The 12,200-nt window shown below is 37.6% G+C and overlaps 1 protein-coding gene across 1 annotated transcript in view; it reads right to left on the reverse strand.

Moving 5' to 3' along the window:
• Window positions 1-12,200, reverse strand: part of MAOB (monoamine oxidase B) — an 89,843-nt gene that overhangs the window by 48,907 nt on the left and 28,736 nt on the right. Inside the window, exons 2-3 of the mRNA XM_074359929.1 lie at window positions 4,493-4,587; window positions 3,412-3,549 (exon numbers count right to left, since the gene is read on the reverse strand). Coding sequence (XP_074216030.1) covers window positions 3,412-3,549; window positions 4,493-4,587 — 233 coding nt within the window. The remainder of the gene's footprint in view (window positions 1-3,411; window positions 3,550-4,492; window positions 4,588-12,200) is intronic.

A 12,200-nucleotide genomic window follows, 5' to 3' on the forward strand; every position in this document is an offset into this window, starting at 1 on the left:
GCATGACTATTTGTAAAACATGAAAAACTTTAGTAGATGTTTAACAATAATTGTTAAGCACAAAGGACCACATTGCTGCTTTGAGAAGTGTGGAAATACACCTAAATTATGCAGATTTGAGCTGAAGCGATCACTTTTCCCACTGATGATTAAATCCCAATTTATCTTGGTATCACATCTTTTATTCATGAATAAGGTTTTGGAAAACCACATAAGATAGATCTCCTGTGGCACTAAAAATGAATGCCCCCTCGGGAGATTAGAAATATTTCCGACAGATCAGAGGCAGACAGCAAAAGGCCCTGCACATCACAGGACACCAGGGGTTACGGATGCTTGGTATGGGGCTGGCACGCTCATACCCCATCTGTCAATAGACCATTTCTCCTAGAACTCTCAGGGAACTGGTGATACTGGGAGTCCTCATTTCTTGGGAAAGACACCCTTCCTGTGGATAGCTAGCCCATCATTTGCTGTGCCCTCCCCCCTCTTGTGAGTAACCCCATTTCACCAGTTTCAATTCCAAGCCTCATATCCAAATTCCTTAGCTTAATGGTATGAAGGCTGCACATAACATTCTGCCCTCCTTTAACGACCATGTAAGGAATTAAAAAAAAAAAAAAAAAAAAAGAACCAGAGTCCTGGAGCAGGTTGATTTGATTAGCAGGATCTGGCAAGATAGTAAGTAGTACACTCGGTATCTTGATGTTCTCAGGCTTTGGGTTAAGAAATACATGCAGGTTTGCTGACGAAACAAGGCACAAATATCCAGTATATTTGCATGAGCTGTAGTTTGCACTTGGAAATAGTAGTTACTGAAATAGGCAATCGAGAGTCATGTCCAAATGCCCGAAGTACTGCCTACCATGACTAAGGAGGCACATTTCTGGACTACATTCTTTGGCATGTTGTAAGAGATCGAATGTCAGAGTTCTTGTCAATTCCAGAAAAATGGATGGAGCTATCTGATATGCTTTTTACAGGTTAAAAATAAGAAAAATGACATCTGAGCAAAGATACGGCGGTGATGATAGTGGAGAATAAGTAAATATTTAGTTTGGGGAAGACTTCTTAGCTTTATACTGTTTATTGATATTTATTAACATGTAGCTCTTCACTGGATATGACCACAAGGAGGTCAAATTAGCATCTCTGGAAACCGCCTTTGGAAACATCTTTGTTTCATAAACCTCATTGGCGCTTCAACTGTCTCAGTACGAGAATTAATTGGAGAGTAAGTAAGCATATTAAACATATGCACATATGCATAGGTATACAGTATGTTAAAGTGTACTGATATTTCTCATTTCCTCCAGCAGAGGTCAGAAAATAGCAATACAGGAATATGAAAATCTATGTTCCAAAAGAATATTTAGAGTGATTTTCTCTAGATAGGATTATTGGAGTGTTTTTATTTTTTTAACTTGTTTTTCTCTACCCACATTTTCATATTATACTTTTTACAGTAAACATGTTTAATTTTTCTAATAATTAAACAGCGATAACATTTATTTTGATAAAGAGCAATATTGGCATATGTATTTATTCTGTATCAAGTCAGAGATACTGCTTCATTGCTTATATTTTCTTAGCTGCACGTGGATTATTTAAAATAGTCTAAGAAAGGAGTACATTTGGACATCACTCTGAAAAATTCAAGTATAGCATCGTTTCCATGATTGATGACTGTGACCAGCCTCTTTCAAACAAGGAACTTAAAGGGAGCCATAAGATTACCAGAAAAACAGAGTGTCCTGAACATAGCTCCTGACTGCCAAGAAACCCTGCACACACGTAGACAGAAAAGTGAATATAATCTCTTAGTCATCTCCTTTGTCTGGAGAAACCTAAAAGAGATCCTAGTGTTCTGGGAAGTCAGTCTCTCCAAGTCTTAAATGGTAGGACAAGGAAGACAGGAGAAATAGGTCAAGATGCTCTACATTTAAAAGCAAGAAAGCTGATGAAGGATGTTCACTGCCACTGACCGATGTTCAATAAATCACACCATCACCATGTTACATTTTCATTTCTAATTTGTGTGTGTCTTATCCCGCTAGACACATATGGAAGCAATGTGCAAGTGCTCATAAAACAAAATCTGAAGGTCAACCAAAACATGTATATATGAATGTGAGCCTCATTATGCCAAATTAGATAGATATTTATTTCCTGTCTTATTAAATGATTCATAATGTACAATCTATTCTTTGTCCTTCTTGATATTATCACTCACAAATAATATACAGGTGTCAACATTGTTATGTAAATTGAAACTGACTGTTGCTAGTTTCTTCTGTCTCCTAAGGGGATGATTTCTTCCAGGGAGGAACAGGTCTCTAGACTGATCACTTTCAGTGAGGAAGAGAGAGGAAAGGCTGAAATTCAAAACCTCTGCCAGTTCTTCTGTGGGACTTCAGAGTGGGGCCCAAGGTGGGTGACTCTTTGCTTGTCAGAGAACACCGGTGACATTTTGGACCAAGACAACAGTGCTGGGAAAACAAGGATCAGGAGTCTGATGGCAGAAACATGGTGGAAAACTGGAATCCACAGAGGAATGTGGCCCATCAGAAATCCCCAGGGGCATACTGTTTTAAGAGCTTATTAGAATGACCAATATTGAATTCTAAGCTGTTTATGTTTCTGCAATTAAGCCCTCTCCTGATGCTCAAAACTTCAGTCAAGTCCGCTGAACACAGATGCTTGGGGTGGTCTGAAGAAAATCAAGACAAAGAGGTGAATTTGAACTCATGTTGACACAGAACAAAGGGAAGATGAGAGTCACAGGCCATGAACTGTGAATGAGCACAGGGGTCATAGAAGCAAGAACCATGGCCACAAAGGATCATGGGAATGGGAGACCCAGAGATTTCCAGGGGATCAATGGAGCTTCTCCATGAAAAATGGAATTTGAGACTTGAGCTACTTTTATGTTTCTCTAAAAAAGAGTGAGTTTAGCTGATATATAGGACTTAATGACAAAGTTTCAAAATATTATAGTAGATATATTGCAAACACCCTTTATAATGTGAAGTCTAGGGCAGCATTTGAAAAACTATACACAAATTTTTATATCACTTGAAAGGGACCCAGTTATTTTAATAGAGCTATTTAATAAATCAATCACATTTTTTTTCTATTGGTTTTGTTAAACGTTTTACCAGATGGGCAATACCACCTCATCAATAACCTCCCCAAATAGGTCTGGAATTATTCTTTGATAACAGTAAAAAAAAATATTCTCAGAATGGTTGAAATTAAAAAAAAAAAGATTCTCAGAATGGTTGAAATATACTTATAAAACATATATGCATCATTCAGGGATAAAGGAGACTGAGGGAAGGATCTGGAATTCATATGTGCAAAGATCCATAGAGAAGTCTTCAAATCCTTCAAAGGCTGGTCCAGGCTTACCTTTACATGATGAATCAGGCGCTCTACTTCATTCACTTTGTAGGTCTCCAATCCTAGCTCCTTGGATAATCTTAAGATACGATTCTGAGTTGGCCCAACATAAGATCCTCCAAGGTCCACATATTTAACTTTTTGGTTCTGTTTTTCCATGGGAAAAATAAAAATAAATATTTGTAAAAATGTTATTCCTAAGATAAAAAAGACAGCCCTGAAATATGCAAATTGGCATTTCACAGGTTAAAGAGGTGTATCCTTGGAAAATTGGATTCTATTCTCAACTTTACTTCATTCATGTGACTTAACAGTTACTGAATTATTCCTTAATTTAAAACAAAACTGACTAAACTTGAAATAGACAAGAGACTTCTGAACCCCATGCTTCTCAATACATACCACGACATGATTTGGGTTTTAGTGCCTTGGATTTGTAAGCTATGAATTGTTGGTGAATTTCTCTTTACTTAGCATTTCAGGCTGATTTTGAGGGACCTAATGCTAGAGGAAAAACAAGAGACGAAATAATCACTTCTTATGCAGTTTGCTAATCCAGACCCTTGAAAGATGGCATTAGGAAATATTTGGCCATAATCAAACCTTTGAAATTGTTCTTAGGTTCAACAGAAAGGTTTCCATATGGGTATGAATTGGTTCACTTGCAATGCCTAAGCATCAATCTTTGAAAAAGAGTGACTAGAAAAACTCCCTATGTTTGAATGTGTCTAAGCATAATTGGATGCCTAATTGTTTGTTTATTGTATTACTCATCCTGCAAAAGAAAGAGAACATAAGTTTCACAAGAGCAATCTTCATTTTATTCACTAATAGATTCCAAACACTTATTTACTGGTGCCATAATTTATTGGGCAAATGCCAAGTGTCATGATGTGAGAAGAGAAAAGGGACGGGAGGATAAGTTGAAAAGGAAGATAAGTTGAAAATTGAGAGAGACGCTGGGGAGAATGCTCCAGAGTAATTTTCACTCTCTTAAAAAGAGTCAAATGAAGCGCAAGACTTCCAGAAAGAAAAAAAGAAACTCAGCTTCAGTGGCACGTTTCTCCAACCCATCCTTAACAAGTCTTACCCTGATGGTGTAAGTCCTGCCTCCCACGCGGTCCTGGGCTTCCAGAACAATCACATTCAGGCCACAGTCGTGCAGAAGTTTGGCTGCGGCCATACCTGGGAGAAAAATACAAGAAGCAATCAGAATCAAGCACTTTACAGGAGACTCCAGATCAGCTCCTCATGGTAACAGCCAATGAGAAAAAGTCCACATTGGCTCACATATTTGCTTTATCGTTCTGCTCTACTTGTTTTAACTGACAGTGGTTAAGGGTTCTCAAGAGAGGCCCAGATTCCAAGTCTAGGAAACCAACTTCTATTTCTAGAAAGAATAGAAGGGATTTCATTTTTTGGGAAATGTCTCAAATCTTAAAAACATCTTTGGTCACTGTATCAAAATGTCTGTCTTTAAGGACTAGATTGCATGACTGTGTCTGACAACGCGAGAGAAAGTACAAGGCAACCCAAAAGAGATACAGATAAGCCCCAGAAGGCACAGGACCAAATGGAGCCGTTGACTTCATTCTCAAGGCAAATCCGAAAATCCGGTAAATCGGGGGGGGGGGGGAGTGAGCCTTCAAAACACGTGAAAGGATCTAAGATTTACTGTTAAAACTGAATTTTTGGAAGTCGATGTAAAGTTTCAAAACCAAGGACATAAAATTCAGCCCACTTAATTGTCTTGATTGCCTGAATACTTCATCACTGAAGGATGAAATGACTCCATTCATTCATTCATTCCATTGGTAATGTAGTCAAAACAGTTATTGAATGCCTAATGTATTCTCACCACCATGAATTTAACTTTAAAAAATTTTTTACTGAAGTACACTTACATGCAATAAACTTTACCCAATGAGTTCAATGAGTTTTGATAAAGTATAAAGCTTAGTGTAGAGTTCCAATATGTAGTTTTTGGTGTAAGTATATCCTGGGTGTAGTTTTTGCATCACAGACCTTAAAATTCTGCATTTTTGACTTCCAGAGTTTAGCAAGCATTTTCTCAGACAAGAGAACTCTGGTGCTCTTCCCACGATGACCTGAATTTGCTCAGTTCCCAATACCTTACTCATTTGCTTTATGAGACCAAACAAAATCAAGGAAATGCCAAGATGCTGTGCCTTACTGATAAATGAAACAAATTCTATCTTGTCTTTTAAAAATAATAGTTCTGGGACTTTTAGATATAGATACCACTAGTGTGAAAACAAAGATTCCTATCAAAATAGCTACTATTCATATGTGCTCACTGCATTTGAGACGCTGTCCTAAGTATTTTAATATGTGAATTCAATGAATTCTCACAGCAACCCGATAAAAAAGGCCTTATTGATCCTTCTATTTCATGGCTGAGGAAACTGAAGTGGGAAGAGGTGTCCAAGGTCACGTAATGAGCCAACGGCAAAGCCAGGCAGTTTCACTCCAGTGTCGGTATCCATAGCCACTGTGAGTACTGTTTTCAGATGCCTCAGAGCCATCCTTTTCATAGATCGCATCTCTCAATTTTTGCTTCAGGGAGAAATTACCTTTCAAAAGATATTTTTCACTCTGTTTAGATCAACGTGTTTTTAAAACACACTTGTACCTCAAGGTTTGATAAGAGTCTGTGGAACATAAAATATGAGTGCATTGTAAAAGCCATAATGAAAAGGCGAGGCTTGTATTCCCCTCTATGAGCTATCCTAAAAGAAGATGCCCACTTTTTTTTTTAAAAAGGCTGATTTTGGGGGGAAGGTTTAGCTCAGTGGTAGAGCACATGCTTAGCATACATGAGGTCCTGGGTTCAATCCCCAGGACCTCCATTAAAAATAAATAAATCTAGTTTATCTATTCTGCATATGCCTGTCAGTATCTACAAATTTTGAAATCCCAGTCTGAGAATAGATAAACAAGATTGTACTGTATAGCACAGGAAAATATATACAGGATATTATGGTGGTTCACAGCGAAAAAAAAATGTGACAATGAATATATGTATGTTCATGTATAACTGAAAAATTGTGCTCTACACTGGAATTTGATACAACAGTGTAAAATGACTAACTCAATAAAAAAAAGTTTAAAAAAAGATAAATAAATAAATAAAATTACCTCCCCCTCTGCCAAAAAATAATAAAATAATATGATAATAAATAAGAATAAATAAAATATTTAAAATATTAAAGAGGCAAATTTGCCCTTTCATCTTTTGAGTGAATCCATCTTCTGATCCCTGTCCTTGGGGGCAAGGCTGGGACTTCCAGTTGGTAGTGAGGTGATGGTCCCAAAGTCCACAGCTCCCCGCACAGTGTGCACAGGCATTGCACACAAGCATTGCACAATCCTAATTCACAAATACAGGGCTTGGATTTTTAACTCCACTTTCCTAATTTTACCTCTATAAGGAAAAAAAATTCCTATTTAGATTCAAAATTGCATACAATTCAATGCAATTTCCCTTTTCAAGCATCAGTTCAACAAATGATATATGAAATAACATGCAGCCATAGTAACAGCTGTCATCAGGGAATTCAAACAGACCTGCTGAGCGTGTTGAGGCTCAAACAAAAGGGCTCAGAGCGAAACACAACATCACTCATACACACTAGCATTTTATATTCCACAGAAGGTACTGTCTTTGAGTAAGTGCAGTTTCCCCCTAGCATCTGATGCTAAACACAGACTTTTATTAAAACAAGCCAGGGTCTTATCAAACCATTGAATAGAGTTCTCTATGCCCATGTGCCTTAAAAAGGCATAAATAGAAATTACAAAAATATCTTTAAAGAAGGCAATACGAGACTGTATTATTGGAAATACCTCACGATTTGTCTCACTAGTGTTCGTGTGAGGGGTATTTAAAATGTTTGTTGGAATCAACTGACAAAATTGACTTGAAAAGTAATTGACCCAAGTATCCGTGCCTTAAGGAAGACACTGCAATTTGGAGGAGGGCATTTTAGGGCACCAAAGAAACTGAAGAATTGGAGTCTGGGTCTGGAGGTGATTAAGACTGTTAAGAAATAGCCCTCAAGGGATTCCTCAGTGATGACTGGCAAAAGGACTAATGGTTTGATTAATTAAGAGTAAGCAAACAATGAAGTACACAAAGCTGCCCCGGCTTAGGACAGGGTGATTTCTCAAGAGTTCATGTTTATGTCAGGCGTTTGGAACTACTAACACATTTTGCCATAGAACAAAAATATGAGAGATGGTGCATTCTCCAGGAAGTCTGAGAATTTTATAATGAAATACTATTGCAAAAAAAAAAAAACAACCCCACAAAGTAGTAGAATTACATTTGCTCTAAAAACACTAGATGATGAAATCAACACTGTTGAAACACTTAGGCAATCATTTACTGACACAACACAATAACGGTGAAAAAGAAAGAAAGAATGAAAATATCCACAGTATTAACAGTCACCATCATAAAGCATTGAGCATTGCTTTGCTCTGTGTGAAGAAGAAGCGTTTTATACACAAAGCTCATCTGATCTTCACCCCAGGGCTGAGAAGTACTATTATCCTCATTTAAAAAGAAAAAAAAAAAAAAAAGGAAGCCTTAGAGACATTCCCTGACTTGCTGAAGATTACACAATTACTAAATGGCAGGGTTAGAGTTTGGCACCAAACCTGAACTCTCAGCCACCACCCTTGGATCCAAAAGGAAAAATTTAAAAAATCAGTAACTATACACTGATTGATGCAAAGCGTCTTAAAGCATTCTGCTCTCCATTTAAATATAAGAATCTTAAAATATCAGTTTTTCTCTTAAACAGATATTTAACTTTTGCAACCAGTTTAGGAGCAAGGTGAGAATCCATTTGTACTTTTAAAAAGTGAATTAAACTTGAGTTTAACACACAGGACCAAGTAATATTTCACAAACAGATGATCATTTGGCACTTTCAGAAGCAGCCCCTATCGGTCCCCGACAGGACCCTGATAAGATCATCTTATTTGTTGTCTCTAAATGGTGCAGGACTCATAGTATTTTGGCTCAGGGAGTCTCCCTTGGATGAATAAACCCAGTGTGGTACACCTGACTAATGGTAGACTATAAAGCCTCATGCGTGAAATGATTAAAATATTGCATCTCTCTTCCCAGATGGTTCACTTGGAAAATGTCTCATCAAAGTGATGGCTGTCTCAATTACTTGGATACTTCAATTTGGATTAGATACTCAAATTATTTTAAGTCCCTAGAAATCAGTGGTTTGTACCATTATTAACAGTCAATGCTTCCAGTTTCGTGCCACGGAAAATGGCCCGAGAGTTAGATGCAGTAGGAGACTGAAAAGCACATAGTGCAGGTAATGAGGGGGCCTCTTCTCAGTGTCTTAGGAACAGTGGAGGAGAAAGGACTTGGATAAAAGGGAAAAATCAAAATCCCCATCTGCCTCGTCCTTTGCCTTGTCAATCTGTCTCATGTCCTTCAGATCAAAATCTGATATTTAACAGAACTTTTCCAGCATTTTAAAATGCAAAGTTAATCGTTTTGAAAACAGTATGAAACATCAGTACTTCAATACTACATAAGGACTTTTTCTTAGTTTAAAGTTACCAAAAAAAAAAAAAAAGTATCATGTTAACCAAAACTGACCAAAAAATTTCACTGTACCTCAAAGCATCTCTAATCTTAGAACCCTGGTAAACCCTTCAAGCATCCTCCCAGGAAGGATAAAAGCCAAAAAATATGCAAATAGCTCTCATCACCTCTGTCACTTCTGACAAAGCAATGGTTTTAAGAGAAAATTCTAGAAACAATCAAGTGGCCTTTGATCAAAGAACTGGAATTCTTTGATGCCTCTAAAGAGAATGCCTTTTAGCTATTTAACACAAACACACACACATACACACACACATACAAAGGATCTGGGGTAATAAGAAAAATATCCCCAACATGTGATTAAATTCATTACAGGAAAGCAGCATTTGTAGGCAGAATTCAGATATTAATTTTTGAACTCTTCAACACAGAATGGAGAGGCAGGTAATAATATTACTAAAAACAGCTAACATTTTGAGCACAGGCTATATGCCAGCTTCTATTCTAAGTGTTTTACAAGTAAGAATTTACTTATCCTCCTAACAACTCTATGAAGTGGGCAGTTGTGGCAAGTGGCAAGCACAGAGAGGCCAAGTAATGTACCCAAGGTCACACAGCTAGCAAATGACAGAGCCAGTATTCAAATCCAGACACTCTGACTCCAAGTAACAAACATGGCCAGCAGCCTTCCTCATGCTAAACGGTGAAACACTGAAAGCCTTCCAGAGAATATCACGAACTGTACAAGCATCAGGGCCTCTGCTGACACATTCCATGTCTTCTTTGTGTAAATTACAAGAAGGCACACACTCATGGCAAGTAAATTTCAAAAAGGCATCCTTTCTTCAGATGACTGCAGCTCACATCGCGCTTGGCTGGCAGAGGGTGAGCTGGCCTGCATCTCCTCTTTCACTGCATCAGTGTGAACAGTTTATGTTGTGGCCTTGAAACTCAGGAAACTTATTTCCTGAATGATAAGAATTTAATTATTTATTCTTTGTCTCCCCGATGCTAGTACACCGTTGGCACTTAACACGTTTGTTGGACGGATTCATTTAATATCCTTCAACAAAGATGACATTTAATTACTTGGTCAAGAAATAAATAAATGCCTGCAATGGCATCTGTATAAACTGAGTATATTTAACACAGTATAAGAAACTAAAATATTTACAGACACTGAAACTGACTTCTTCCGGTCACACTGGAAATGGTAAAGGATACCCTTGACTTTTTCAAAGAAAAAGAGCTAGAAAGAAAGACAACCAACCAATAATAATATCTACTTTATATGTGTACAGCACAGCAGTCTCCAATATTCACACATGTTCAGCCCTTAACAGTAAGCCTTTGAGGCTCAAAGTGTTATTCCTATTTTTTAGATTAGAAAATGGAGGCTCAAGGATTTGCCCAGTGTTATACAACTAGTGATGGCAGAGCTAGGTCTAAAACCCAGCTCTGTTTCTGTGTCCTCTGTGTTTTTCATTAGTCACATCACTTCCTATAACATACAAAGGCCAATATGGTTTAAACAAAATTCTCAAGGCATGTCGTGCTTTAAAATAGAGAGTATCTCGTTATTAGCTTTCTTGGAAAGAATGTATTGATAAAAAAAAAAAAAAAACTACCTGGAGCCTGTCAGTGCTCCAAACCCGGTGACCAAATCATTTACAGGCAGATCTGAAGGCAGCTGGAGCATCGCAGAGCCTTCTAACTGCTCCACTAAACTAGTCATTAAGAGGTGCTTTGGCCAGACAGGTCCTCCTCCTTAAGTACAGATTGGTTTTTCTTTCCTGAGAACCCATCAGTCACAACTTTTTGGAGATTTGAAACAATACATGATATAAACCAAACATACTAATGTGTACCCTCATTTTTTTTTGGAGTAGGGGGAGGTAATTAGGTTAATTAATTAATTTATTTCATGGTGGTACTGGGGATTGAATCCAGGACCTCCTGCATGCTAGGCATGTGCTCTACCACTGAGCTATACCCTCCCCCTGTACCATCATTTTGATCACTGAGAAGCAAAGTCTAAAATTACGTTATTCACATCTTGCCCCCAAATATGAAAAAGACTCCAAGTTTTCTTAGAAGCCCTTTGTTCGGTTTTCTCTGAGACAGTCAAAATAGGGAACGCAAAACCAAATGGCAATAGCTTCTAAGATAAAGGAGACCTTTACTGAAGCCTCAAGCCAGGAGATGATTTATGCTCCTGAAAAGGAGGAAAAAAAAAAAAAAAACAAGCTTTCCCGCGTTGCCATAGAAACTTTTCTCCAGATGCGGCTGCTTTTAAGAAACTAGAATGAGATTGCCTTCCAAGGCCTTTCAGAATATGTCTAAAACCATAAAAATTGTTTCATCATGCTGTCTACGTAAATTATTGCATTTTCTTAAAATGTCAGCAGTATAATGAGTCTTGTTTCATATCTAAGCTCTTGTCTTCCTTTGTTGTGTGAAAGGTGTGGGTTATCTTTTGTGTATTGTAATTGTAGTAGACAAGATTTCTTTTCGCCTTACCTCATCGTGGTCTCCCACAAATAAAAGGATGCAAACCCAGAAATTACAGCTTTGTCTTTCTCAAATTTGGGTGTTGTATTCTTTATTTTAAAAACTGTTATAGAAAACGAATCTTTTAATTCACCTGCCTCAAATCCTTTTGCAAATTCAATGGAATATGTATAAATAAATGAACACAGACTCCTTGAAGAATACTATTTTTTAAGTATTGAAAGTATCCAGATGATGCCACCATAGTTTCCTTGACTATCCATCACGTGGTTGAAGGATGACATAGCTCATTGCTGTGACAGTAGCCCTCCTCGAGTTTCCCAACATGATTTTTAGAATCACAAGCATCTTTAAGGTAGAATATAAAATTGGAGCAATACCACTTCCCCCATGGCTTCATCCACTCCCTAGATTTGAGTCTCTGAAAGGGCTAGGTGTTACAGATGGCCGGAAGAGGGTCAGAGACCTGCTGTAGCATCCTTTGAATACTTCTTCATTTAAACATCTCCTTTCACCAAAAAGGAGATGATTAATTTGGAATTCTAGAAGAACAGAATAAAACATGGGCATTGCCAAGCAAAAGAAATCTGGATAAGATGGAACAAGTAACTGGAAGAAATGAAGTTCCAAAAACAGTCATTTGGGAGTCTAGCTTAGAAACTGGCCCAGGAACTTTACTTTTGCTCCT

This window comes from Camelus bactrianus, chromosome X, assembly GCF_048773025.1.
Source record: "Camelus bactrianus isolate YW-2024 breed Bactrian camel chromosome X, ASM4877302v1, whole genome shotgun sequence".
NCBI lineage: Eukaryota > Metazoa > Chordata > Mammalia > Artiodactyla > Camelidae > Camelus > Camelus bactrianus.